Source organism: Pagrus pagrus (assembly GCF_965226575.1).
Source record: "Pagrus pagrus genome assembly, chromosome: 17".
Classification (NCBI taxonomy): domain Eukaryota; kingdom Metazoa; phylum Chordata; class Actinopteri; order Spariformes; family Sparidae; genus Pagrus; species Pagrus pagrus.
The window spans coordinates 16,186,769-16,213,705 of record NC_140201.1 but is presented as its reverse complement, the minus strand read 5'-3'; the positions used below and the strand labels follow the sequence as shown (position 1 = coordinate 16,213,705).

The window sequence follows — 26,937 nt, the reverse complement described above, 5'->3', positions numbered from 1 at the left end:
TTATTATTTGTTTAATGCTTTTTTTTTTTTTTATCACGCACATGTATTCCAAATTACTTCATTCACTGTCCAGGTGATACATTCGTCCATACAGAGAGGCAGTAACCAGCCCAGCAGTCATGTTGGAGTGTTTCATGCTCACTCTGCCGTCTGCAGCTGTTTCCAGATGCTCTGGCTGCTCCAGGACCAGCTTGCTAGCCAAAACTGATGGGTACACATATTTGGTCCCAAACTTGCCCTCCAACAGGAAGTCCATTTTAGTCTCAGCCTCTTCAACTTCCTGTCCACAGGAAGTGACGTCCGACCCTGCACAGCGGACTAGTGCGCACACCTGAAAGAGAAATATAAATGTGACAACAGTTTCATTAAACAGTTTTAAATGTTCAAACTTCTTCTCATTCATACCTGCAGGGCATAGTGTCCGTTCACAGTGTGTGTTCCTGCAAAGGCTCCCAATGCGTAGAGCTCTTTACTGTTGCTCTGAGGTGAACGCTTGTACTGAAGATAGCAGCAAAATGTGCCATTGCACACCTTCACTTCCCCCTCTGTCTCGTTTAAGAGGACAAATGTAAACGGGTCATACATCATGGATGAAATGAAGGTGGTTGAGGAGGGAGAATCAGAACAGCTGTCTTTGTGACAGTATCCAGAGTCTGTAGCTGTAGAGGATGTGGAGTCATCCCTAACTACGCCCTCCTCTGTGGCCACACTCTTCACCCACAGTGGGTCTAAGACTGGCACCCTGGCCACCAGCAGTCTGCCCTCCTCTGGGTCTCCTTTCTGTGCATGGTGGTAGGTGGCAGAAAAAGGGGTGTAGATGCCACTTCCTGTCATGATCAGACGGTCGTTACGAATGTTGGCTGCTAGCAGGGTGATGTCGGCACCCAAGCTGAACGCCTGCTGGAACTGGATTGTGTCCAGTAAAGGGAGCTGGTTCATCCAAGCTGTGGGGTAGATGAGCTGACGCACACCCTAAAAAGGGTCCAGAGAGAGGTGGATGTTACAAAAAGGTACCAACCAAAAGAATATAGAGTTGGGTACAAATTTTGAGTGGCTGTTAATCTACCTTCTCCACCAGGGTAACTGTGGGCTCATGGAACAGGATGTCAAAGCAGATCAACAGGCCAAACCTTCCAGCAAAAGGTGTATCAAATGTGATGATCTCAGGTTTTGGCGGCGTGTCAAAGGCGTCCTCAAAGTAGAGGTTGTACTTGTGGTAGCGTGCCACCAGCAGGCCATCTGACCTGTGAGAAAGAAGATACTGTGAGCAGTTCACATAGAGTAGAAATTACGCAATGGTGCACTTGCCAGACTTTGGCTAAACTACTTCTATTTTAAAGGTCTGACTACACAACCTGAAAACCACGTTGGTGTTGAACTGCCAGCGTCCATCAGGGGGACAGGAGGAGGAAGGGTCGGTCCTCAGGGGGCAGGGCTGCAGGTCAGCCATGTTGGCCACCAGGTAGAGGTTGTAACGACGGGCCATACAGCTCAACCTCTGGAGAACCTGTGAAACACAACCACACTCAAATCTGATTTAAATTCAAAGATTGGTGCTGCATGGAGGAAGCCTAGTGGTGGCTACACGTCAGTACTGATTTTACACCTCAGTGTTGTTGTGTTTGCCCGACTCTGTGCAGGGGTTCCAGCTCTCCTGCTGGGGGTCAGGAATGGTTTCTAGGTAGCTGGAGATGGATGAACGGCTGAAGTTGAAGCCTTGAAGACCATCTTCTGGAAACACCAGGATCTGGGCACCCTGACCAAGGGAAGATGAGGGCCAAGACAGATAGGAGACAAGCTTCATTATTCTAATGTAGTCTTATACTCTTGACATTATAGGTACTTCTTTAAGTGATCTTACAGAGAACTACAACCACTGATGACTGAGTATACATTACTTGGCAACACTGACTTTTTGCAGCAATATATACCCACCATTTTCTTTTGTTTGTTTGTTTGTTTGTTTGTTTTTTTAACTTATGCCAGAAACTGACCCTCATATTTAGTGGTCTCTGATTATTATCCAAGCTCAAGTAACTAATAAATATTCCGTCATTTATAGCAAATGACATCTGAGATCTTACAGTTTGAGTTAAAATAATAATAATAATAATAATAATAATAATAATGTAATAATGTGTGACAGTTTAACTTTGAGTTATCCTCCTCTGAGGACAGGTTAGTCCCTTCTGCGTACTGTAACTGCAGCATGCGCTAACTTTTTTTTCTCTCTCTCAAGCATTATGTAAGATATGGATAATCAATCAACATTACTGTTCATTATAAAGTGAGTAATCAGCTGTTTCTTTGACCAAAGGGCTATCTCTTGTCCTGACCATACCTGCTGGGCGGCCCGGGCCGCCTGCTCCTCGTAGATATCCAGGTTCCTCTGCAGGTGTTGCAGGGCAGCGGGGCGGGACAGCGGGACATGAGGCTCCGGGTTCAGGATCACGTTGTGCTCGTACACGGCAGCAACATACGAGGAGTCTGCAACAGGCTCAGTTTGGACAACAGCCGACGTTAAATAAAAACTCACAAAAACGACAAGGCGCAGAAACATAGTTTCTTCTCTGAGAGACATGAGTGGTGTGACACTGACGGTCTGGTGACAACACCGCACCTGAGAGGTCAGAAGTCCTGGAGGCAGAGGTGAACAGCTGACTCAGCTCATTCTACAGCTGCGAGGCGATGGAGCTCCCGTTGTGAATACTGTTGTGTTTAAACCAGGATCCTTATGGCAGATCGTGCAGCAGCCTCATGTTTTACATAATCAAAACCTCATCTGCTGGACTGTCACAGAAAGCCGCTTTTTCAGAGCAACCTGGCAAGTAGACGTAAACAAAACTTTTATTTTGAAAACACAAGACAGGAAGCATTGGGAATACAACCCGGAAGCACCTTAAAAATATGACCCCTCAACCAGCATGAGAGGAACCCAAGTGAAAACTTTCAGGAGAGGAGGTAAAGGACACACAGAAATCCTATGGAGAGTATTTGAAGGAATGTTTAATAGAATTTAGTTGTTTGTTTTTTTGGTTCATTTATTTATTTTGTTTTATATACTCTATGATGTACAGTAGTGTCATATATGCCCATGCTACTCTACTCCAGTACAGAAGAGGAAAAGTAAAAACTTTGATCTTGCCACCACCTGATCACTTGTTTCATGTCACTCTCAATAGTTTGAAAGGAATTCAGCAGTTTTCTGTGAATATTAATGTGTAATGACTACATTAATGTTTAATATCTAATGATAACAACAGCTATTAATACAAATATGATACTAAAAATATATATGATAATGTCAGTGGCATGGCCACTTGTAAAAATATCAAAAAGTATTTTGCTTAAGAAACATACTAACAGCTGCAGAAGCACAGATGTTGCACACATTTCCAGAATCACAAATCTCAGAACAGAAAAATTACACCAGGTTGGCTTCCTAAAACTGCAACGTCTTATAAATTCAGTAATGAATGAAGAGATTTGCTGTTGTTTTTTATTTAAAGGTGCACATTACAGAAGTCAGGTGTGTAACTGACTATTTAAAAATGTATTCTCATACTTTTCTCCTGACACACACGCAGTTCCCAAACTACTTCATTCACTGTCCAGGTGATACATTCGTCCAGACAGAGTGGCAGTAACCAGCCCAGCAGTCATGTTGGAGTGTTTCATGCTCACTCTGCCGTCTGGAGCTGTTTCCAGATGCTCTGGCTGCTCCAGGACATACTTGCTAGCCAAAACTGATGGGTACACATATTTGGTCCCAAACTTCCCCTCCAACAGGAAGTCCATTTTAGTCTCAGCCTCTACCACTTCCTGTCCACAGGAAGTGACGTCCGACCCTGCACAGCGGACTACTGCGCATACCTGCAACACAGATAATGATAAATGTGTCAGGAGTTTCATGAGGAAGTTTTAAATGTTCAAACTTCTTCTCATTCATACCTGTAGGGCGAAGCGTCCGAACACAGTGTGTGTTCCTGCAAAGGCTCCCAATGCGTAGAGCTCTTTACTGCCGCTCTGAGGTGAACGCTGGTACTGAAGATAGCAGCAAAATGTGCCATTGCACACCTTCACTTCCCCCTCTGTCTCGTTTAAGAGGACAAATGTGTATGGGTCATACATCATGGATGAAATGAAGGTGTCCGAGGAGGGAGGGACTGAAGAAGCAATTTCAGGAGGAGGAGAATTAAAACAGCTCTCTTGCTGACATGCTTCAGAGTCTGTAGCTGTAGAGGATGTGGAGTCATCCCTAACTATGCCCTCTTCCATGGCCACACTCTGATTCAGCCACAGTGGGTCTAAGACTGGCACCCTGGCCACCAGCAGTCTGCCCTCCTCCGGGTCTCCTTTCTGTGCGTGGTGGTAGGTGGCAGAAAAAGGGGTGTAGATACCACTTCCTCCCATTTGCCTTTGATCATGACGAAGGTTGGCCGCTACCAGGGTGACATTGGCACCCAAGCTGAACGCCCGCTGGAACTGCACTGAGTCCATTAGGGGGAGCACATTGATCCAAGCTGTGGGGTAGATGAGTTGACGGACACCCTAACAATGGTTGAGAGAGAGGCTGAAGTTAGGAAAGATAACACCAAACAAAGGAATGCACTCAAATTTTGGGTACAAAATTTGAGTGGCTGTTAATCTACCTTCTCCACAAGGGTAATTGTGGGCTCGTGGAAGAGGATGTCAAAACAGATCATTACGCCAAACCTTCCAGCAAAAGGTGTATCAAATGTGATGATCTCAGGTTGTGGCGGTGTGTCAAAGGCCACCTCAGGCCAGTAGAGGTTTTGTTTATGGTAGCGGGCCACCAGCAGGCCATCTGAACTGTGTGAAAGAAGATACTATGAACAGTTCACATATGCTAGGAGATGGTGCCTTAATTGGTGCACTTGCAGGACTTTGGCTAAACTATTCTAAGGTCCACACTGCACCTGAAAACCACGTTGGTGTTGAACTGCCAGCGTCCATCAGGTGGACAGGAGGAGGAAGGGTCGGTCCTCAGGGGGCAGGGCTGCAGGTCAGGCATGTTGGCCACCAGGTAGAGGTTGTTTTTGCGGGCCATACAGCTCAACCTCTGGAGAACCTGCGAAACACAAAATCTGGTTTGTATTTAGGCTGGTGCTGCTTGACTCAATACTCTGGACAGCCTAGTGGTGTCATGTCTGGATGCCCGTCAATACCAAAATTAAATCTACAAGTATGATTTTACACCTCAGTGTTGTTGTGTTTGTTTGGCTCTGTGCAGGGGTTCCAGCTCTCCTGCTGGGGGTCAGGAATGGTTTCTAGGTAGCTGGAGATGGACGAACGGGTGAAGTTGAAACCTTGAATACCATCTTCTGGAAACACCAGGATCTGGGCACCCTGACCAAGGGAAGATGAGGGCAGAGTAAAAAGATGAGACAGGAGACAGGTTTATTATTCTACTGTAGTCAAGAACTCTGTGACAAAAAAAATATCAAGACAAAAGAGTCAATGCTCTCAATCAAGTGATCACAAGTGGTTTTATGCTCACACTTATTTGTGTGAGCATAAAACCATTTGTCATCACTTGATTGAGTGCATTGACTCTTTTTCTTCATATCTGCTCACCTTCAGAATGACCCTATCATCTTAAATGTAAAGAATGTTGCTTTTTAGTTATTACCTGCACTGAATGAGCTACCTGTTTTTCAAGTATGTAATTTTCAACTGAAGAAGCTTCTTGGATGAGAGGTGAAACATCTTCAAGAAACTGAAGCAAGTCCAGTTGCCTACGATACAGCACTTAGAATTACCATGACCTGGGTGACTGAGAACCTTCATCAACATAATTTTCAATGACATGGATACCACAGTAGATAAACAGAACTGTTATTTATTAAAGGAATAGTTCGCTCTAAAACAAAATTCAGTCATTATCGACTCACCCTCATGCTGATGAGATCCCCGGTGTAGTTTCTTATTCCTCAAAGTGTAACTGGAGACCCGCGGGGGTACCCTCCGCCAGGAATAATCCATATAACGAGCATAAGCGGTGACCGAGAGGAAAAGGTCCATAAAACTACACAAAAATTTTGTAATATTTCTCTTCCTCTCGGTCGCCACTTATGCTCGTTATATGGATTATTCCTGGCGGAGGGTACCCCCACGGGTCTCCAGCTGCACTTTGAGGAATAAGAAACTACACCGGAGATCTCATCAGCATGAGGGTGAGTCGATAATGACTAAATTTTGTTTTAGAGTGAACTATTCCTTTAAGGGAGCAATAAGCAACAGTTTCTTTGAAAGACAAAATCAAACACTTGTAAAGTCTTTTAATGTTCTGACCATACCTGCTGAGCGGCCCGGGCAGCCTGCTCCTCATAGATGTCCAAGTTTTTCTGCATGTGTTGGAGAGCCTCGGTTCGCGACAGGGGGACACGAGGGTCTGGGTTTAGGACTAAGTTGTGCTCGTACACAGCAGCAACGTACGAGGAGTCTGTAACGGGCCCCGTCTGAACAATGGCCAAAGTAAACGAAAAACTTAAAATGGCAATGAACAGAAACATTTTTGCTTTCCTATGAAACCTGAGTAGTGTGACCCAGACAGACTAGTAACACAATGGCACATGAGAGTCAGAAGTCCAACTTGGGGCATAAGTAAACAGAGCTGACTCAGCTGGTTTTCTGTTTTTTTTAGAGGTGATATAAAGCTCCCCTTGGGCAATAGTGACGATCAATATGGTCATAGTTTGTACAGCTCCATGATTCAAATGTTCTAATAACATAGCACAAAAAGTAAGGACATTTGTGTTTGGTAGATTACTTCTTTGTTGTAACAATGCTTCTTGGCAATTAATCTTATACCTTTGGAAAGCCTGTTTATTTTCCTTTTAAATGGTGTCACATTTGTAAGGAACATGCATTCTGTGGGATGAGCAGCAGAGCTGACTATTTGGTTTGCGCTCATGAAAAATTTGCCAAACCTTCTCTCCCAAACAGCTTGTTCTGCTATTGACTCTTGTTTGGTGGATTGGATGATTGAAGTCTGAAGAAACAAGACATATTGGCAATTTACAATTGACTAATTTAACAAACAGGAGCCTCAGTAGCGTGTGGAAGAACCATACACACCCACAACAGCCTGACACCTCCTCCTCATGCTGGTCACCAGCCTGGTCACACACAGAGTGGGGTTTCTCAGAGACTACCTCCAGAATTTGTGAGTGGAGAGGATGGAATGGCCTGCCAGCAGTCCTGACCTCAACCCCATTGAACACTTGTGGGATCAGCTAGGGCGTGCTGTTCGTGCCAGAGTGACCAACACAACCACATTGGCTGACTTGCGACAAATGCTGGTTGAAGAAAGGGATGCCATCCCACAGCAGTGTGTGACCAGCTTTATAAATTCAGTAATGAATGAAGAGATTTGTTGTTGATGTTGTTTTTTATTTCAAGGTGTACATTACAGAAGTCAAGTGTGTAACTGACTTTTTAAAAATGTACTCTCATACTTTTCTTCTGACACACATGTAGTTCCCAAACTACTTCATTCTCTGTCCAGGTGATACATTCGTCCATACAGAGAGGCAGTAACCAGCCCAGCAGTCATGTTGGAGTGTTTCATGCTCACTCTGCCGTCTGGAGCTGTTTCCATATGCTCTGGCTGCTCCAGGACATGCCTACTAGCCAAAACTGATGGGTACACATATTTGGTCCCAAACTTCCCCTCCAATAGGAGGTCCATTTTAGTCTCAGCCTCTTCCACTCCCTGTCCACAGGAAGTGTTGTCCAACCCTGCACAGCGGATTAGTGCGCACACCTGCAACACAGATAATGATAAATGTATCAGGAGTTTCGTGAGGAAGTTTTAAATATTCAAACTTCTTCTCAATCATACCTGTAGGGCATAGCCGCCGTTAGTGTGTGTTCCTGCAAAGGCTCCCAATGCGTAGAGCTCTTTACTGCCGCTCTGAGGTGAACGCTGGTACTGAAGATAGCAGCAAAATGTGCCATTGCACACCTTCACTTCCCCCTCTGTTTCGTTTAAGAGGACAAATGTATATGGGTCATTCCTCATAAATGAGATGAAGGTGTCGGAGGAGGGAGGGACTGAAGAAGCAATTTCAGGAGGAGACGAATTAAAACAGCTCTCTTGCTGACAGGCTTCAGAGTCTGTAGCTGTAAAGGATGTAGAGTCATCCCTTACTACGCCCTCTTCCATGGCCACACTCTGATTCAGCCACAGTGGGTCTAAGACTGGCACCCTGGCCACCAGCAGTCTGCCCTCCTCCGGGTCTCCTTTATTGGCGTGGTGGTAGGTGGCAGAAAAAGGGGTGTAGATACCACTTCCTCTCATGTTCATTCGGTCGTGACGAAGGTTGGCTGCTAGCAGGGTGACATTGGCACCCAAGCTGAATGCCCGCTGGAACTGCACTGAGTCCAGTGGGGGGAGCGCATTGATCCAAGCTGTGGGGAAGATGAGCTGACGCACACCCTGAAAATGGTTGAGAGAGAGGCTGAAGTTAGGAAAGATAAGACCAAACAAAGGGATGTAGAGTTCGGTACAAATTTTGAGTGGCTGTTAATCTACCTTCTCCACAAGGGTAATTGTGGGCTCGTGAAAGAGGATGTCAAAGCAGATCAACAGGCCAAACCTTCCAGCAAAAGGTGTATCAAATGTGATGATCTCAGGTTGTGGCGGTTTGTCAAAGGACTTCTCAAAGAAGAGGTTTTGTTTATGGTAGCGGGCCACCAGCAGGCCATCTGAACTGTGTGAAAGAAGATACTATGAACAGTTCACATATGCTAGGAGATGGTGCCTCAATTGGTGCACTTGCAGGACTTTGGCTAAACTATTTTAAGGTCCACACTGCACCTGAAAACCACGTTGGTGTTGAACTGCCAGCGTCCATCAGGGGGACAGGAGGAGGAAGGGTCTGTCCTCAGGGAGCAGGGCTGCAGGTCAGCCACGCTGGCCACCAGGTACAGGTTGTTATTGCGGGCCATACAGCTCAACCTCTGGAGAACCTGCGAAACACAAAATCTGATTTGTATTCAGACTGGTGCTGCTTGACTCAATACTCTGGACAGCCTAATGGTGTCATGTCTGGATGCCCGTCAATACCAAAATTAAATCTACAAGTATGACTTTACACCTCAGTGTTGGTGTGTTTGCCCGGCTCTGTGCAGGGGTTCCAGCTCTCCTGCTGGGGGTCAGGAATGGTTTCTAGGTAGCCGGAGATGGACGAACGGTTGAGGTTGAAACCATGAATACCATATTCTGGAAACACCAGGATCTGGGCACCCTGACCAAGGGAAGATGAGGGCAGAGTAAAAAGATGTGACAGGAGACAGGTTTATTACTCTACTGTAGTCAAGAACTCTGTGACAAAACAAATATCAAGACAAAAGAGTCAATGCTCTGAGTCAAGTGATCACAAGTGGTTTTATGCTCACACTTAATTGTGTGAGCATAAAACCACTTGTGATCACTTGATTGAGTGCATTGACTCTTTTGTTTTTGTATCTGCTCACCTTCAGAATGACCCTATCTTATTAAATGTAAAGAATGTTGCTTTTTCGTTATTCCCTGCACCTGAATGAGCTACCTGTTTCTCAAGTATGTAATTTTCAACCGAAGAAGCCTCTTGTATGAGAGGTGAAACATCTTCAAGAAACTGAACCAAGTCCAGTTGCCTACGATACAGCACTTGGAATTACCATGACCTGGGTGACTGAGAACTTTCATCAACATAATTTTCAATGACATGGTGTTGTTTCTGGGCTTTCTTCCTCAAAGGTGTCGGTGTGTAGTTTGGTGATAAAAGAATTTGCGAAGGCAAAGCTGGTGGAGTGATAGAGCAATCTTTATTGAAACAGCTTTCAAGCCTGCGTCCGAACCAGCGCGGCCGCACCCAGTGTTCCCAATATCTGACAAAGTTCTGCCTAAGGCTTTGCCCTCTGCTCTACCAGAAATCCTCTCAAACCTTCGACCTAGGAAATTAATACCCACCTAACCTTCTCCGTCTGCACAGGCCTTTTTTTAAAGTACTTTCGCCGGTACCTACTTACTTCTTCTAATTGGTCACTATGGTGGATTGAGGGTCCATCTATCCAATAGGTGAAAGAGGAGTTGATCGGCCCCCGACCCCTATGGAACGTCTCATCTTCTATAAATTACCTAACTCTGCTGATGTACCTCTTTGGGACTTGCACCCTAAAGCTGACCTGACTGTTTCTCTGTCCTTATAGGCAAATGTATAGTCGAGCCAGCTCCAACCAGCTGGCATAAGAGTTGAACTCAGTTTAGTATCTTGTCCTCCAGCTGACATTTTGCACACACATAGAGCTGACTAATGACTATGGGTTCTACTCACAGATCTCCTCAACATCAGACACCTTCCTTAATCCCCACAAACAGAAGTACCATGTTACAATTAAATCATAGCTCAGTATGTGTACTGACACAGACACCTCAATGGATAGGCTACCACTGTAGATAAACAGAACTGTTATTTATTAAGGGAGCAATAAGCAACAGTTTCTTTGATAGAAAAATCAAACACTTGTAAAGTCTTTTACTGTTCTGACCATACCTGCTGAGCGGCCCGGGCAGCCTGTTCCTCATAGATGTCCAAGTTTTTCTGCATGTGTTGGAGAGCCTCGGTGCGCGACAGGGGGACACGAGGGTCTGGGTTCAGGACTATTTTGTGCTCGTACACGGCAGCAACGTACGAGGAGTCTGCAACGGGCCCTGTCTGAACAATGGCCGAAGTTAACGAAAAACTTAAAATGGCAATGAACAGAAACATTTTTTCGTTCATGAGACCTGAGTTGTGTGACCCAGACGGAGTAGTAACACAATGGCCCCTGAGAGTCAGAAGTCCAACTTGGGGCATAAGTAAACAGAGCTGACTCAGCGGGTTTTCTGTTTTTTTAGAGGTGATATGAAGCTCCTGTGCGCAATAGTTTCGATCAATATGGTCATAGTTTGTACAGCTCCATGTCTCAAATTTTAACATAGCACAAAAAGTAAGGACATTTGTGTTTGGTAGATTACTTCTTTGTTGTAACAATGCTTCTTGGCAATTAATCTTATACCTTTGGAAAGCCTGTTTATTTCCCTTTTAAATGGTGTCACATTTGTAAGGAACATGCATTTGTGGGATGAGCAGCAGAGCTGAGTATTTGGTTTGCGCCCATAAAAAATGTGCCAAATCTTCTCTACCAAACAGCTTGTTCTGCTAATGACTCTTGTTTGTTGGATTGGATGATTGAAGTCTGAAGAAACAAGACATGTTAGCAATTTACAATTTATTAATTTAACAAACAGGAGCCTCAGTAGCGTGTGGAAGAACCATACACACCCACAACAGCCTGGCACCTCCTCCTCATGCTGGTCACCAGCCTGGTCACACACAGAGTGGGGTTTCTCAGAGTCTACCTCCAGAATTTGTGAGTGGAGAGGATGGAATGGCCTGCCAGCAGTCCTGACCTCAACCCCATTGAACACTTGCGACAAATGCTGGTTGAAGAATGGGATGCCATCCCACAGCAGTGTGTGACCAGTTTTATAAATTCAGTATAAATGAAGAGATTTGTTGTTGATGTTGTTTTTTATTTCAAGGTGTACATTACAGAAGTCAAGTGTGTAACTGACTTTTTAAAAATGTACTCTCATACTTTTCTCCTAACACACATGTAGTTCCCAAACTACTTCATTCACTGTCCAGGTGATACATTCGTCCATACAGAGAGGCAGTAACCAGCCCAGCAGTCATGTTGGAGTGTTTCATGCTCACTCTGCCGTCTGGAGCTATTTCCAGATGCTCTGGCTGCTCCAGAACATGCTTACTAGCCAAAACTGATGGGTACACATATTTGGTCCCAAACTTCCCCTCCAACAGGAAGTCCATTTTAGTCTCAGCCTCTTCCACTCCCTGTCCACAGGAAGTGAAATCCGACCCTGCACAGCGGACTAGCGCGCACACCTGCAACACAGATAATGATAAATGTGTCAGGAGTTTCATGAGGAAGTTTTAATTCTCAAACTTCTTCTCATTCATACCTGTAGGGCATAGCGTCCGTCCTTAGTGTGTGTTCCTGCAAAGACACCCAATGCGTAGAGCTCTTTACTGCCGCTCTGAGGTGAACGCTGGTACTGAAGATAGCAGCAAAATGTGCCATTGCACACCTTCACTTCCCCCTCTGTCTTGTTTAAAAGGACAAATGTAAATGGATCATACATCATGGAGATGAAGGTGTCGGAGGAGGGAGGGACTGAAGAAGCAATTTCAGGAGGAGGAGAATTAAAACAGCTCTCTTGCTGACAGGCTTCAGAGTCTGTAGCTGTAGAGGATGTGGAGTCATCCCTAACTATGCCCTCTTCCATGGCCACACTCTGATTCAGCCACAGTGGGTCTAAGACTGGCACCCTGGCCACCAGCAGTCTGCCCTCCTCCGGGTCACCTTTATTGGCGTGGTGGTAGGTGGCAGAAAAAGGGGTGTAGATACCACTTCCTCTCATCCTCATTCGGTCGTGACGAAGGTTGGCTGCTAGCAGGGTGACATTGGCACCCAAGCTTACCGCCCGCTGGAACTGCACTGAGTCCAGTAGGGGGAGCAGATTCATCCAAGCTGTGGGGAAGATGAGCTGACGCACACCCTGAAAATGGTTGAGAGAGAGGCTGAAGTTAGGAAAGATAAGACCAAACAAAGGGATGTAGAGTTCGGTACAAATTTTGAGTGGCTGTTAATCTACCTTCTCCACAAGGGTAATTGTGGGCTCGTGAAAGAGGATGTCAAAGCAGATCAACAGGCCAAACCTTCCAGCAAAAGGTGTATCAAATGTGATGATCTCAGGTTGTGGCGGTGTGTCAAAGGACTCCTCAAAGAAGAGGTTTTGTTTATGGTAGCGGGCCACCAGCAGGCCATCTGAACTGTGTGAAAGAAGATACTATAAACAGTTCACATATGCTAGGAGATGGTGCCTTAATTGGTGCACTTGCAGGACTTTGGCTAAACTATTTTAAGGTCCACACTGCACCTGAAAACCACGTTGGTGTTGAACTGCCAGCGTCCATCAGGGGGACAGGAGGAGGAAGGGTCTGTCCTCAGGGGGCAGGGCTGCAGGTCAGGCATGTTGGCCACCAGGTAGAGGTTGTTATTGCGGGCCATACAGCTCAACCTCTGGAGAACCTGCGAAACACAAAATCTGGTTTGTATTCAGACCGGTGCTGCTTGACTGAATACTCTGGACAGCCTAGTGGTGTCATGTCTGGATGCCCATCAATACCAAAATTAAATCTACAAGTATGATTTCACACCTCAGTGTTGTTGTGTTTGTCTGGCTCTGTGCAGGGGTTCCAGCTCTCCTGCTGGGGGTCAGGAATGGTTTCTAGGTAGCCGGAGATGGACGAACGGGTGAAGTTGAAACCATGAATACCATCTTCTGGAAACACCAGGATCTGGGCACCCTGACCAAGGGAAGATGAGGGCAGAGTAAAAAGATGAGACAGGAGATAGGTTTATTACTCTACTGTAGTCAAGAACTCTGTGACAAAACAAATATCAAGACAAAAGAGTCAATGCTCTGAGTCAAGTGATCACAAGTGGTTTTATGTTCACACTTAATTGTGTGAGCATAAAACCACTTGTGATCACTTGATTGAAAGACTTGAGATTGAGACTTGATTGATTGAGATCACTTGATTGAGTGCATTGACTCTTTTGTTTTTGTATCTGCTCACCTTCAGAATGACCCTATCTTATTAAATGTAAAGAATGTTGCTTTTTCGTTATTCCCTGCACCTGAATGAGCTACCTGTTTCTCAAGTATGTAATTTTCAACCGAAGAAGCCTCTTGTATGAGAGGTGAAACATCTTCAAGAAACTGAACCAAGTCCAGTTGCCTACGATACAGCACTTGGAATTACCATGACCTGGGTGACTGAGAACCTTCATCAACATAATTTTCAATGACATGGTGTTGTTTCTGGGCTTTCTTCCTCAAAGGTGTCGGTGTGTAGTTTGGTGATAAAAGAATTTGCGAAGGCAAAGCTGGTGGAGTGATAGAGCAATCTTTATTGAAACAGCTTTCAAGCCTGCGTCCGAACCAGCGCGGCCGCACCCAGTGTTCCCAATATCTGACAAAGTTCTGCCTAAGGCTTTGCCCTCTGCTCTACCAGAAATCCTCTCAAACCTTCGATCTAGGAAATTAATACCCACCTAACCTTCTCCGTCTGCACAGGCCTTTTTTTAAAGTACTTTCGCCGGTACCTACTTACTTCTTCTAATTGGTCACTATGGTGGATTGAGGGTCCATCTATCCAATAGGTGAAAGAGGAGTTGATCGGCCCCCGACCCCTATGGAACGTCTCATCTTCTATAAATTACCTAACTCTGCTGATGTACCTCTTTGGGACTTGCACCCTAAAGCTGACCTGACTGTTTCTCTGTCCTTATAGGCAAATGTATAGTCGAGCCAGCTCCAACCAGCTGGCATAAGAGTTGAACTCAGTTTAGTATCTTGTCCTCCAGCTGACATTTTGCACACACATAGAGCTGACTAATGACTATGGGTTCTACTCACAGATCTCCTCAACATCAGACACCTTCCTTAATCCCCACAAACAGAAGTACCATGTTACAATTAAATCATAGCTCAGTATGTGTACTGACACAGACACCTCAATGGATAGGCTACCACTGTAGATAAACAGAACTGTTATTTATTAAGGGAGCAATAAGCAACAGTTTCTTTGATAGAAAAATCAAACACTTGTAAAGTCTTTTACTGTTCTGACCATACCTGCTGAGCGGCCCGGGCAGCCTGTTCCTCATAGATGTCCAAGTTTTTCTGCATGTGTTGGAGAGCCTCGGTGCGCGACAGGGGGACACGAGGGTCTGGGTTCAGGACTATTTTGTGCTCGTACACGGCAGCAACGTACGAGGAGTCTGCAACGGGCCCTGTCTGAACAATGGCCGAAGTTAACGAAAAACTTAAAATGGCAATGAACAGAAACATTTTTTCGTTCATGAGACCTGAGTTGTGTGACCCAGACGGAGTAGTAACACAATGGCCCCTGAGAGTCAGAAGTCCAACTTGGGGCATAAGTAAACAGAGCTGACTCAGCGGGTTTTCTGTTTTTTTAGAGGTGATATGAAGCTCCTGTGCGCAATAGTTTCGATCAATATGGTCATAGTTTGTACAGCTCCATGTCTCAAATTTTAACATAGCACAAAAAGTAAGGACATTTGTGTTTGGTAGATTACTTCTTTGTTGTAACAATGCTTCTTGGCAATTAATCTTATACCTTTGGAAAGCCTGTTTATTTCCCTTTTAAATGGTGTCACATTTGTAAGGAACATGCATTTGTGGGATGAGCAGCAGAGCTGAGTATTTGGTTTCCGCCCATAAAAAATGTGTCAAATCTTCTCTACCAAACAGCTTATTCTGCTAATGACTCTTGTTTGGTGGATTGGATGATTGAAGTCTGAAGAAACAAGACATGTTAGCAATTTACAATTTATTAATTTAACAAACAGGAGCCTCAGTAGCGTGTGGAAGAACCATACACACCCACAACAGCCTGACACCTCCTCCTCATGCTGGTCACCAGCCTGGTCACACACAGAGTGGGGTTTCTCAGAGACTACCTCCAGAATTTGTGAGTGGAGAGGATGGAATGGCCTGCCAGCAGTCCTGACCTCAACCCCATTGAGCACTTGTGGGATCAGCTAGGGCGTGCTGTTCGTGCCAGAGTGACCAAAACAACCACATTGGCTGACTTGCGACAAATGCTGGTTGAAGAAAGGGATGCCATCCCACAGCAGTGTGTGACCAGCTTTATAAAATCAGTAATGAATGAAGAGATTTGTTGTTGATGTTGTTTTTTTATTTCAAGGTGTACATTACAGAAGTCAAGTGTGTAACTGACTTTTTAAAAATGTACTCTCATACTTTTCTTCTGACACACATGTAGTTCCCAAACTACTTCATTCACTGTCCAGGTGATACATTCGTCCAACAAGATAGGCAGTAACCAGCCCAGCAGTCATGTTGGAGTGTTTCATGCTCACTCTGCCGTCTACAGCTGTTTCCAGATGCTCTGGCTGCTCAGGGACATACTTACTAGCCAAAACTGATGGGTACACATATTTGGTCTCAAAGTTCCCCTCCAATAGGAAGTCCATTTTAGTCTCAGCCTCTTCCACTCCCTGTCCACAGGAAGTGACGTCCGACCCTGCACAGCGGATTAGTGCGCACACCTGCAACACAGATAATGATAAATGTGTCAGGAGTTTCATGAGGAAGTTTTAAATATTCAAACTTCTTCTCATTCATACCTGTAGCGCGAAGCGTCCGAACACAGTGTGTGTTCCTGCAAAGGCTCCCAATGCGTAGAGTTCTTTACTGTCGCTCTGAGGTGAATGCTGGTACTGAAGATAGCAGCAAAATGTGCCATTGCACACCTTCACTTCCCCCTCTGTCTCGTTTAAGAGGACAAATGTATATGGGTCATACATCATTGATGAGATGAAGGTGTTGGAGGAGGGAGGGAGTGAAGAAGCAATTTCAGGAGGAGGAGAATTAAAACAGCTCTCTTGCTGACAGGCTTCAGAGCCTGTAGCTGTAGAGGATGTGGAGTCATCCCTTACTATGCCCTCTTCCATGGCCACACTCTGATTCAGCCACAGTGGGTCTAAGACTGGCACCCTGGCCACCAGCAGTCTGCCCTCCTCCGGATCTCCTTTATTGGCGTGGTGGTAGGTGGCAGAAAAAGGGGTGTAGATACCACTTCCTCCCATTTCCCTTTGATCATGACGAAGGTTGGCTGCTAGCAGGGTGGCATTGGCATTCAAGCTGAACGCCCGCTGGAACTGCACTGAGTCCATTAGGGGGAGCAGATTGATCCAAGCTGTGGGGTAGATGAGCTGACGCACACCCTGAAAATGGTCAAGGGAGAGGCTGAAGTTAGGAAAGATAAGACCAAACAAAAGGATGTAGAGTTGGGTACAAATTTTGAGTGGCTGTTAATCTACCTTCTCCACCAGGGTAACTGTGGGCTCATGGAACAGCATGTCAAAGCAGATCAACAGGCCAAACCTTCCAGCAAAAGGTGTATCAAATGTGATGATCTCAGGTTGTGGCGGTGTGTCAAAGGACTCCTCAAAGAAGAGGTTTTGTTTATGGTAGCGGGCCACCAGCAGGCCATCTGAACTGTGTGAAAGAAGATACTATGAACAATTCACATATGCTAGGAGATGGTGCCTTAATTGGTGCACTTGCAGGACTTTGGCTAAACTATTTTAAGGTCCACACTGCACCTGAAAACCACATTGGTGTTAAACTGCCAGCGTCCATCAGGGGGACAGGAGGAGGAAGGGTCGGTCCTCAGGGGGCAGGGCTGCAGGTCAGGCATGTTGGCCACCAGGTAGAGGTTGTTATTGCGGGCCATACAGCTCAACCTCTGGAGAACCTGTGAAACACAAAATCTGATTTGTATTCAGACTGGTGCTGCTTGACTGAATACTCTGGACAGCCTAGTGGTGTCATGTCTGGATGCCCGTCAATACCAAAATTAAATCTACAAGTATGATTTCACACCTCAGTGTTGTTGTGTTTGTCTGGCTCTGTGCAGGGGTTCCAGCTCTCCTGCTGGGGGTCAGGAATGGTTTCTAGGTAGCCGGAGATGGACGAACGGGTGAAGTTGAAACCTTGAAGACCATCTTCTGGAAACACCAGGATCTGGGCACCCTGACCAAGGGAAGATGAGGGCAGAGTAAAGAGATGAGACAGGAGACAGGTTTATTATTCTACTGTACTACATTTGTGTGAGCATAAAACTGCTTGTGATCACTTGATTGAAAGACTTGAGAATGAGACTTGATTGATTGAAAGCACTTGATTGAGAGCATTGACTCTATCTTATTAAATGTAAAGAATGTTGCTTTTTAGTTATTACCTGCACCTGAACGAGCTACATGTTTCTCAAGTATATAATTTTCAACTGAAGAAGCCTCTTGGATGAGAGGTGAAATGTCTTCAAGAAACTGAAGCAAGTCCAGTTGTCACAATACAGCACTAAGAATTACCATGACCTGGGTGACTGGGAACCTTCATCAACATAATTTTCAATGACATGGATACCACAGTAGATAAACAGAACTGTTATTTATTAAGGGAGCAATAAGTAACAGTTTCCTTGACAGAAAAATCAAACACTTGCAAAGTCTTTTACTGTTCTGACCATACCTGCTGAGCGGCCCGGGCAGCCTGCTCCTCATAGATGTCCAAGTTTTTCTGCATGTGTTGGAGAGCCTTGGGGCGTGACACGGGGACACGAGGGTCCGGGTTTAGGACTAAGTTGTGCTCGTACACGGCAGCAACGTACGAGGAGTCCGCAACGGGCCCTGTCAGAACAATGGCCGAAGTTAATGAAAAACTGAAAAAGGCAACGAAAAGAAACATTTTTTCTTTCCTATGTGACCTGAGTAGTGTGACCCAGACGGACTAGTAACACAATGGCACATGAGAGTCAGAAGTCCAACTTGGGGCATAAGTAAACAGAGCTGATTCAGCTGGTGTTCTGTTTTATTAGAGGTGATATGAAGCTGCCCTTGCAAAATAGTTTCGATCAATATGGTCATAGTTTGTACAGCTAGATGCAAAAGCCAAGCCTGAGCTGGAGAAGGGCTGCTCAGCTTAGCCTGCAAAATGGAAGAGTGACCCATGAAGAACAGATGAAGACCAACTGTTAAAGCAGTTCTATGGACCAAACTTGCCTTGTCTAAAGGGTCCAGCTATGATGTAGGCAGTGAGACACGCTCCCAATTGCAGTCCAGACAAAGGAACAATGACCACGTGGCTGCTATACATATGGTTGCAAGACAGACTTGAATCCTGGAAGGGACAAGCACACCCAAAAACACATGCCCACTGAATTGTGTCCACAAACCAGGGAAAGAGATGAGCAGCTGATCAGCTTTCCTGAGGGCCTGTGTGCGCTGGCTGTACTCTGCCAAGGCCCTGACAGGACACAGCAGGGTCTGGAGCAGCTTTACATCCTGCCGCCTGGAGGGGTGGAACAGGGTAACAACTTGCCCTCGAAGCAGGAGATTCCATGGCATTCTGTCGAAGAGAGGAGGCAGAATCACTGAAAACCTCAGCATGTGGGGCCCTTCAGAGAGAAGAGGCTGGGAAAGAATTCAAGAAGGCAAGGCATAAGGCAGACACCAAGGCCACGGGTGTGCAAAAGCACCTTACCCCAGGGGCTGGTTTTCAGTTTTCAGGGAGAAGTATACCTCTTTCACACTGGACAAAATCCCACGAACATCTGTCTTTTGTCTTTAAGGTGAAAGGGTACAACTGGCATTCAGACCAACGTTAAATGACTCTGCAGTAGACACTGGTGTTTATCGTCTCCAGCTGCGATCAGCTGTGATGGAAACACAACACCTGAGTGGACACACTAATATTCACCCCTTGTCAGGTGCGATGCTTTGAAATGTGTTGAAGTTAAGGCTGGTGGCTTGTTAATACTATTCAATCCATCTCCGATCAAGCAGCATTTGGACAGCGTTCAGTTGATGCTGAGTTTGAAAGAGAGATTGAAGTAAAAGACAGTAAAATGGAATCCACCTTAACATTGTCATTTGCTTCGGTGTCACTTCCCGATCCTTGCCAGCTGCTTGATCGTTACTGCACATGTGCAACTCTCAACAGAGATGAGAAAGAAGTGAGATGTCTCAGTCCTTACTACTTCCAACATCAACTCCAGAAAAAAAACAATGTGTCTAATTCAGAATGTTATTGATTGAGATTTAAAAAAAAAAAAAAAGGATGTCGGCTGATGAGCTATAGTACTTGCCTGGAAATGAACAAGTTGACTTTCGCCAAAGTGACACCTCCTTGACCACCTGAAGATGAAGTCTCCCCTCTCCTGTGTTTGTTCTGTACAACTGTGATTTATTTTGATTGGTTCAATACAAATGCAGAAAGAGCACAATCTACTACTTTTGACAGCCATGTAATTTTAGTGAATAAGATTGGATTCAGGAATGCACCCTATAAAATCCAGAATTGGTACTAAATGAAGCTGGAGAGCCAGCGTTCTGTCGATACGTAGGCAACTACTGGGCTGGGTGCAGGGGCGGTTCCTCATATGGGCATTTTGTGGAGGGCTGGCATGAGCGCCCGCAAAAAAAACAAAAAACAACAACGACAAAAAAAAAAAAGAGAGCGGACAGTCGCCCACAGTAACCGGCTCTGCTGCAACCGCCTCTGGGCTTATCTGATCTCAGCGGATCGCCCCTGGTGCTGACCCGTACCGGCTGCCTCAAATTTGCCCATTTTTTGTATTGCTCATTTACACGTCAAGTCAATTATGTCATGTTGCTGTGTGGGGAGTGGGCTGCTGGGAAGGTGAGGTTCGCCCAGGGCATCATTCAAGCTAGGACCGCCACTGGTTGGGCGATATAGCCTTAAAATATTGCAATATTTTAAGACTTTATTGAGGTATTATATGCATTGATATTTTTAAATCTCCTTAGAAACACTGAGCAAAAAAATCAAATATCACTATATTTTTTACCAAAGACCTTGATATCAATATTGCAGCAATAGTGTAGGTGTGCTTTCACAAAATAGTCCAAGTTGCAGGCGATACTGCAGTATGACTTTCATCCTCTCCACAACGCTCTGGTCAAACAGAGGAGCACCTTCAGCAAGAGACTAATTGCTCCAAAATGCACCACTGAGCGCCACAGGAAGTCATTCCTACCTGTGGCCATTAAACTTTACAACTCCTCCCTCTGATGTTTGGACTCAAATGGCTATATATATTTATATATGTATATATATATATGTACATCTGCCATACCATATATATATTTATATTGCACTGTATATTTGTAAATACTTGAAGTGGTCATTGAACAGTTAAGATTGTCTATTTTATTTTATTACTTTATTTTATTGTCTACTTTACTATGTTATCTATATCTTTATCTCTTGTTTCCATTCACCCTACCCCCATGGGCGTGCTTGTTGGGGAGTCTTTTTTAGGCAAGGAGTCGTTTTCTGTCACACCAGCTCTTAATGCTGAGCTTTTATTTTGAAAATATGTGACAGGAAATGCCAGGCACATAACCCGGAACTACTTTACAAAGCTGTCCTTTTTACAACCAGCATGAGCAAGACCTGAAATTAATGTCAGTACTAACTCTGTACGTTATGCGGGTGAATTATTTAACCACATGAAGACAACTTCTAGAAAGGTGCTACTTTTTATATGTTCGTCTTTGTCTGACGTCTCCAGGCGCTCCTAACCCAGGACGTGTTAGCATTAGCTTGAGCACACACCCTGTGGTACAATGTCAACAGCACCAGAAGCACCAACAGGGGGAGCAGATGTGGCTTTATCCACCCCCAAACAGAAGTTCATGAACTGCTGGAGCTGCCGGGTCACCTCTGGCGGAGGTCTGATCCTGTCCGGAGCTTATGTGTTCAATGCAGCCCGGAGAATGATGCGACAAGGTGGACCTACCTCTATGGGGACAGTGGCGCAGATTACATTTGCTGTCGGTGAGTTACGCAGTGTTCAGACTCTTTGGGTGGAACATCTTTAAAATAGTAAACGCACCTTCTGTGTTTTGTTATTCAGGTTTGGCTGCGTGGGGACTTGTTGTCATCGCTGACCCGGTGGGAAAGGCGCAGAGGAAGACGTGAAGGCTGTGAACTCATCATGACAGCACGAATGAACTTTTAAAGCTGCTCAGACATGGAGTGCAAAGGTGCTGTGCAGATATTTAATAGACTGTATGACACCTAAAGATGCTGCTCTGGAGTCTGTAGGAAAGTTATGTGGAGGTTTCACTGTCATAACACAATATTTGGTTTGTCGATGTGTGGATGGATCCTGTAATAATAGGAGCTATTGATTGGTTGAATAAAAAAGTGAGAGATACATGTCATACCCATTTTTTCTGTCATCCTTGAAAGCTTCATAAGCACTATTCGGTAATAGTAAAAGTATAATTAGTTTTTTAAAAGTGTGGTAATAAATAGCCAGCATAGAAAGTGAGACATCTGCTTGTCAGAATACTAACTGATTAATTTTTTTGGAAAGCTCAGTCATTAGATGAAAAAAAGACTTGACACTTGTTCTAAAAAGATTAACAGCATTGGTCTAAAACAAACTGGATATTTTTACTGGTATTCTTTATACTTTTGCAGTTTTTAATCATATACTGTTTGGACTCTGAACTTGCATTAGTTCTTCTGACACTATAAAGCGCAGCCCTTGTAGGATTGGTATGCACATTTTTGGACAGGGCTACAATTCCTTCACTTTTTGCCTGATATGCATTTTAAATGCCCCCAAATTAAAGCTGACCATCAGGTCTTCTGTCTTTCATTTCATATTCAGGATTCATTTATTTGATAGTTTTACAACAGAGTTGTTCAATGAGATGAGATATACTTACACAGTGCACTGTAGATAACAGGGAGCAAGGAAATGATCAGTTGTTTTTTTTCTAGGGATGCGCGATAATTGGGAAATTTAGATTATCTGCTATTTATCAGTATCATGAAATTTTAGCCGATAAAAAGAGCAGATGAGACGTGTAAGACTGCAGGCAGAGCTGCAGTCTTACACGCTTCTCTGAGCTTCCATTAGATCAGTTGCACACCCAAAACTTCATTGAGACTGTGTCTGCCCCCCGACCACCTAAATTAATTAAATTAATCAAATCAAAAGTCCACAGAAGAGGAGTTGTGCATGAAAATCTAATAAAAATTAACAGCAACTCTGCAATCTCAAAACAAGACAAGAGAATTAAATGCGGACTCCTAAATATCAGATCCCTGTCATCGAAAGCTGTACTAGTAAATGACTTAATTTCAGATTGTAATATTGATTTATTCTGTCTTACTGAAACTTGGCTGCATCCTGAAGAATATGTCAGCCTGAATGAATCCACTCCACCCAGTCACATTAATACTCACATTCCTCGAGGCTCCGGCCGAGGAGGTGGTGTTGCAGCTATTTATGACTTAAGTCTGTCAATCATTCCTAAACCTAAATTAAATTATAACTCATTTGAAAGCCTTGTTCTGAGTCTTTCACATCCAACGTGGAAAACTTTACAGCCAGTTCTATTTGTTGTAGTGTATCGAGCACCTGGTCCTTACTCAGAATTTTTATCTGAATTCTCTGAGTTTTTATCAAGTCTAGTCCTCAAATCAGATAAAGTAATTATTGTAGGTGATTTTAATATTCATGTGGATGTCGTTAATGATAGCCTTAGTACTGCATTTATCTCATTATTAGAATCTATTGGCTTCTCTCAGTGTGTACATAAACCAACTCACTGTTTTGACCACACCCTTGACCTTGTTCTAGCTTATGGTATCGAGATTGAAAATCTAACAGTTTCTCCACAGAATCCTCTTTTATCAGACCATCACTTAATAACTTTTGAAGTTCTATTACTGGACTACACACCATTAGGCAAAAACTCCTTCACTAGATGTCTATCTGATAGTGCTGTAGCTAAATTTAAGGAAATTATACCGCTGGCACTAAACTCAATGCCATGTCTCAATATAATAGAGGACTCCTCCACTAACCTCAGTTCCTCACAAATCGATCATCTTGTTGATAGCACTGCAGGCTCATTGCGAACAACACTGGACTCTATTGCCCCCCTGAAAAGGAAACCTATAAAGCACAGGAGGTTAGCACCCTGGTATAACTCGGATACCCGCAAATTGAAGCAAACATCACGGAAATTTGAAAGGAAATGGCGTTCCACCAACTTGGAAGAATCCCGCTTAGCCTGGAAAGATAGCCTTAAAACATATAGGAAGGCCCTCCGCAATGCCAGAGCAAGCTATTACTCGTCATTAATAGAGGAAAACAAAAACAACACCAGGTTTCTTTTCAGCACTGTAGCCAGGCTGACAGAAAGTCACAGCTCTACTGAACCATGTATTCCTACAACGCTCAGTGGTAATGACTTCATGAGCTTCTTCAATGATAAAATTTTAACTATTAGAGACAAAATCCATCATCGCTTGCCCTCAACTGGCACTATTGTATCTTTAAACACAGGAACCTCAGAAACAGTTCTAAATTCTGACTTATATTTAGACTGCTTCTCTCCCATTGACCTCCACCAACTAACTTCGATGGTTTCTTCATCTAGACCAACAACTTGTCTCCTAGACCCCATCCCAACTAGGCTGCTGAAAGAAACTTTACCTTTAATTAGCACATCTTTACTAGAAATGATCAACCTGTCTCTATTAACAGGATACGTACCACAATCCTTTAAACTAGCTGTAATTAGACCGCTCCTTAAAAAGCCTAATCTTGATCCAGAAACTTTAGCCAACTATAGACCTATATCCAACCTCCCTTTCCTCTCCAAGATCCTTGAGAAAGCAGTCGCCAACCAGCTATGTGACTTTCTTCATAAAAATAGTTTATATGAGGATTTTCAATCAGGTTTTAGAGCACATCATAGCACAGAGACGGCACTGGTGAAAGTTACAAATGACCTCCTAATCGCTTCTGACAAAGGACTTGTCTCTGTCCTGGTCTTACTAGATCTTAGTGCTGCATTTGATACCATTGATCATCACATTCTACTACAGAGACTGGAACACTTAATTGGCATTAAAGGACCCGCATTAAACTGGTTTAAGTCCTATTTATCGGATCGATTTCAGTTTGTACATGTTAATGATGAGTCATCCCTGTATACCAAGGTTAGTCATGGTGTTCCTCAAGGCTCCGTGCTTGGACCCATACTATTCACCTTATATATGCTCCCTCTAGGAAATATAATTCGGAAACACTCCATAAACTTTCATTGTTATGCAGATGATACACAGTTATACCTATCAATAAAGCCAAATGAAACTAATCAGCTTACTAAACTCCATGCATGTCTCAAGGACATCAAGACCTGGATGACCTGCAATTTTCTGCTGTTAAACTCAGATAAAACCGAAGTTATAGTACTTGGTCCTAAACACCTTAGAGATGCATTATCTAATGATATAGCGAGTTTGGATGGCACTAACTTGGCCTCCAGCACCACCGTCAGGAATCTGGGAGTTATCTTTGATCAAGATATGTCCTTCAACTCCCACATAAAACAAATTTCAAGGTCTGCATTTTTTCATCTACGTAACATTGCAAAAATCAGGCCCATCCTGTCTCAAAAAGACGCAGAAAAGCTAGTCCATGCATTTGTTACTTCCAGACTGGACTATTGTAATTCTCTATTATCAGGCTGCCCTAACAAGTCTCTAAAGAGTCTCCAGCTGGTCCAGAATGCTGCAGCACGTGTACTGACAGGAACTAAGAAAAGAGATCATATTACTCCTGTACTGGCCTCTCTGCACTGGCTCCCTGTAAAATCAAGAATAGAGTTTAAAATCCTTCTCCTCACTTACAAAGCTGTTAATGGTCAGGCACCATCATATCTCCAGGAGCTCATATTACCCTATCACCCAACTAGAGCATTACGCTCCCAGAACGCAGGATTACTTGTAGTTCCTACAGTCTCCAAAAGTAGAATGGGAGCCAGAGCCTTCAGTTATCAAGCTCCTCTTCTGTGGAACCATCTTCCTGTTTTGGTCCGGGAGGCGGACACCCTCTCTACCTTTAAGAGTAGACTTAAGACCTTCCTCTTCGATAGAGCTTATAGTTAGGGCTGGTCCAGGACAGGCCCAGGCCTGTCCTGGACCAGCTCTTAGTTATGCTGCTATAGGCCTAGTCCGGGGGACAATGACACACTGAGCTTCTCTCTCCTCCCCTCTCCTCTCCTCTCCATCTGTATACATTATGCCTGTATACATGCCCCATCTCTGCATGTCACTGACTTGCTTCTTCCCCGGAGTCCTTGTGCTTTCTAGTCCTACAGGCTCCCTTGGATCCTGGCCGCGCCCGGGTCGTGGATCGTGGATGCGCCCACTGCTATGGCCCTGCCTGATCGTGGATGCGCCCACTGCTATGGCCCTGCCTGATCGTGGATGCGCCTACTGCTATGGCCCTGCCTGATCGTGGATGCACCTACTGCCATGACCCTGCCTGACACCCACCACTACTGTCGCTAATATTAGTCACATCTCTGTTACATACGTTCCACTACTATTATCGTACTGCATTGCTACATACCATCCTTGCCATTGATCATTACTACTGTTATCACTAGTAATCACATTTCCATGTGCATTTCATCATTATTGCTGTAATACATCTTTGTGTACTTTCACTCCTGTCAACCATCGCTTATAATTGGATACATTGTGATCTCGTTGATCTGCTCTGTACATGCGACATCTATTGCACGTCTGTCCGTCCTGGGAGAGGGATCCCTCCTCTGTGGCTCTCCCTGAGGTTTCTTCCGCATTTTTTCCCTGTTAAAAGGGCCTTTTTTGGGGCAAGTTTTTCCTCACTCGAATCGAGGGTCGAAGGACAGAGGGTGTCGTCTCTGTACAGATTGTAAAGCCCTCTGAGGCAAACTGTGATTTGTGAATTTGGGCTATACAAATAAAATTTGATTTGATTTGATTTGAGATGATATTTAGTCTAATTCTTTCATCAACTTAACAAGAACAGCATCTACATGCTCTGATGCAGTAGGTGGCAGTATGCATCTATAAAGGTGGTTTGCGATCCCCCAATAAAAGACGCTCTACAAGGGTTCAAGTAGTTAGATTTACATTACCACATTTCAGCCTTTTCTTCCTCTTAAGTATGAATATGAGTATAAATGTAAGTCAAAATTGGCCATGTTTGTCACTTCTGTTTGTCACATCTTCTTGTTCTTCTGTAAAAATTTGAGTCCAAATTTCATCTATGTGCTGGCACTAATATTTCCTGAGCGATTATTGGTCCTGTCAAAATGCAGAGAAATGCGCAGATTTGTACTAGTCTTCAAACTTTT

At 44.3% G+C, this 26,937-nt stretch overlaps 5 protein-coding genes across 7 annotated transcripts; 1 reads left to right on the top strand and 4 right to left on the bottom strand.

Moving 5' to 3' along the window:
- Nucleotides 1-45: 45 nt before the first annotated feature.
- LOC311272298 (uncharacterized protein) lies at nucleotides 46-6,696 on the bottom strand. Its single transcript, XM_084378643.1, has 13 exons — nucleotides 6,321-6,696; nucleotides 5,221-5,370; nucleotides 4,941-5,092; nucleotides 4,653-4,833; nucleotides 3,952-4,551; nucleotides 3,609-3,873; nucleotides 2,767-2,821; nucleotides 2,342-2,657; nucleotides 1,607-1,756; nucleotides 1,356-1,507; nucleotides 1,067-1,244; nucleotides 406-972; nucleotides 46-331 (listed from the first exon to the last, which is right to left on the bottom strand). The coding sequence occupies exons 1-13, from the start codon at nucleotides 6,534-6,536 to the stop codon at nucleotides 59-61; spliced, it is 3,255 nt and encodes a 1,084-aa protein (XP_084234769.1). The 5' UTR covers nucleotides 6,537-6,696; the 3' UTR covers nucleotides 46-58.
- Nucleotides 6,697-7,401: 705 nt separating this feature from the next.
- LOC311272356 (biotinidase-like) lies at nucleotides 7,402-10,821 on the bottom strand. Of its 2 annotated transcripts, none has more exons than XM_084378708.1 (6): nucleotides 10,566-10,821; nucleotides 9,126-9,275; nucleotides 8,846-8,997; nucleotides 8,561-8,738; nucleotides 7,868-8,464; nucleotides 7,402-7,789 (listed from the first exon to the last, which is right to left on the bottom strand). In XM_084378708.1, the coding sequence occupies exons 1-6, from the start codon at nucleotides 10,791-10,793 to the stop codon at nucleotides 7,517-7,519; spliced, it is 1,578 nt and encodes a 525-aa protein (XP_084234834.1). In that variant the 5' UTR covers nucleotides 10,794-10,821; the 3' UTR covers nucleotides 7,402-7,516. The 2 variants fall into 2 exon arrangements, with proteins under 2 accessions (XP_084234834.1, XP_084234835.1); XM_084378709.1 differs by having other exon boundaries at nucleotides 9,126-9,266.
- A 511-nt stretch (nucleotides 10,822-11,332) lies between these two features.
- LOC311272354 (biotinidase-like) lies at nucleotides 11,333-15,062 on the bottom strand. The gene is made up of 6 exons (XM_084378706.1): nucleotides 14,780-15,062; nucleotides 13,296-13,445; nucleotides 13,016-13,167; nucleotides 12,731-12,908; nucleotides 12,038-12,634; nucleotides 11,333-11,960 (listed from the first exon to the last, which is right to left on the bottom strand). Exons 1-6 carry the CDS (start codon nucleotides 15,005-15,007, stop codon nucleotides 11,688-11,690), a joined length of 1,578 nt encoding a protein of 525 aa, XP_084234832.1. The 5' UTR covers nucleotides 15,008-15,062; the 3' UTR covers nucleotides 11,333-11,687.
- A 904-nt stretch (nucleotides 15,063-15,966) lies between these two features.
- On the bottom strand, nucleotides 15,967-18,442 carry LOC311272358 (biotinidase-like; the record flags this gene model as incomplete). The annotated part of the gene is made up of 6 exons (XM_084378712.1): nucleotides 15,967-16,239; nucleotides 16,318-16,917; nucleotides 17,014-17,191; nucleotides 17,299-17,450; nucleotides 17,579-17,728; nucleotides 18,227-18,442. 6 exons carry the CDS (start codon nucleotides 18,440-18,442, stop codon nucleotides 15,967-15,969), a joined length of 1,569 nt encoding a protein of 522 aa, XP_084234838.1.
- Nucleotides 18,443-21,103: 2,661 nt separating this feature from the next.
- LOC311272357 (distal membrane-arm assembly complex protein 1-like) lies at nucleotides 21,104-21,947 on the top strand. 2 transcript variants are annotated; one of them, XM_084378711.1, is made up of 3 exons: nucleotides 21,104-21,183; nucleotides 21,291-21,556; nucleotides 21,636-21,947. In XM_084378711.1, the coding sequence occupies exons 2-3, from the start codon at nucleotides 21,346-21,348 to the stop codon at nucleotides 21,698-21,700; spliced, it is 276 nt and encodes a 91-aa protein (XP_084234837.1). In that variant the 5' UTR covers nucleotides 21,104-21,183; nucleotides 21,291-21,345; the 3' UTR covers nucleotides 21,701-21,947. The 2 variants fall into 2 exon arrangements, with proteins under 2 accessions (XP_084234837.1, XP_084234836.1); XM_084378710.1 differs by having other exon boundaries at nucleotides 21,104-21,556.
- The last annotated feature ends 4,990 nt before the right edge of the window (nucleotides 21,948-26,937 follow it).